Source organism: Anarrhichthys ocellatus, unplaced genomic scaffold (genome assembly GCF_004355925.1).
Source record: "Anarrhichthys ocellatus isolate YVR2014 unplaced genomic scaffold, GSC_Weel_1.0 scaffold1652, whole genome shotgun sequence".
Taxonomy (NCBI): Eukaryota; Metazoa; Chordata; class Actinopteri; order Perciformes; family Anarhichadidae; genus Anarrhichthys; species Anarrhichthys ocellatus.
In genome coordinates this window covers 9,203-10,246 of record NW_022281626.1, presented here as the reverse complement: position 1 = coordinate 10,246, position 1,044 = coordinate 9,203, and the positions used below count along the sequence as shown (strand labels likewise).

The window sequence follows — 1,044 nt, the reverse complement described above, 5'->3', positions numbered from 1 at the left end:
AGGTAGACAGACCTGTACCGCAGCTTCATCAAGGGCTACCCGGGTACCGATCTCTTTCAGTACAACATGTTACTGAGATAAACTACACAGTCATCTGCAAAGAACTGGATGTGATTAAGTTCTAATATAATAATCTACTTTGTTCTCTACCTGTCTGTCTCTCTTTCTGTCTCCAGTCCAGTCCATTGAGGATCCATTTGACCAGGACGACTGGGAGAACTGGGCCAAGTTCACCGCCTCCACAGACATCCAGGTGAGACAGACAGACAGACAGGTATGCAGACAGACAGACAGAGAGTCAGACAGACAGTCACAGATGAGGTGACCAGGCTTGAATGTGAGTCTGAATATTTTTTGTGGATCAGACTTTAAAGTGACTCACCTGTGTGTGTGTGTGTGTGTGTGTGTGTGTGTGTGTGTGTGTGTGTGTGTGTGTGTGTGTGTTTCTAACCAATCAGATCGTAGGAGACGACCTGACGGTGACCAATCCAAAGAGGATCCAGCAGGCTGTGGACAAGAAGGCTTGTAACTGTCTGCTGCTCAAAGTCAACCAGATCGGCTCTGTGACCGAGTCCATCCAGGCGTAAGACACCTGTCTCTCTCTCTGTCTGTCTGCCTCTCTAACGATCCCTCCCCTTCCCTGACCGACTGTCTGTCTTCCTACCTGTCTCTCTCTCAGGTGTAAGCTGGCTCAGAGCAGCGGTTGGGGTGTGATGGTCAGCCATCGCTCCGGAGAGACTGAAGACACCTTCATCTCTGACCTGGTGGTGGGACTCTGTACTGGACAGGTAGACACACACTCAGACAGACAGGTAGAAGGACAGACAGATGGGGGAAGAGGGAAAGAGACAGACACACAGACATACAGCTAAACAGACAGATAGACAGACGGGGGGAAAGGGAGACGGGTAGAGGGAAAATAAAGTATGGAGGCATGTAGATCAGGAAAAGGATGAAAACAACAACAGCTGTTCAATGAAGTGTCTGATTCACTGACCACCTGTCTCTCTCTCTCTACATGTCTGTCTGTCTGTCTCTCTCTCT

The 1,044-nt window shown here is 49.2% G+C and overlaps 1 protein-coding gene across 1 annotated transcript in view; it reads left to right on the top strand.

The window, feature by feature from the left end:
- Positions 1–6: 6 nt before the first annotated feature.
- Positions 7–1,044, top strand: part of LOC116377765 (beta-enolase) — a gene marked incomplete at its 5' end in the record, with an annotated part of 1,946 nt that continues 908 nt past the window's right edge. The window contains 4 exons of the mRNA XM_031839484.1: positions 7–43; positions 177–253; positions 459–583; positions 680–788. Coding sequence (XP_031695344.1) covers positions 7–43; positions 177–253; positions 459–583; positions 680–788 — 348 coding nt within the window. The remainder of the gene's footprint in view (positions 44–176; positions 254–458; positions 584–679; positions 789–1,044) is intronic.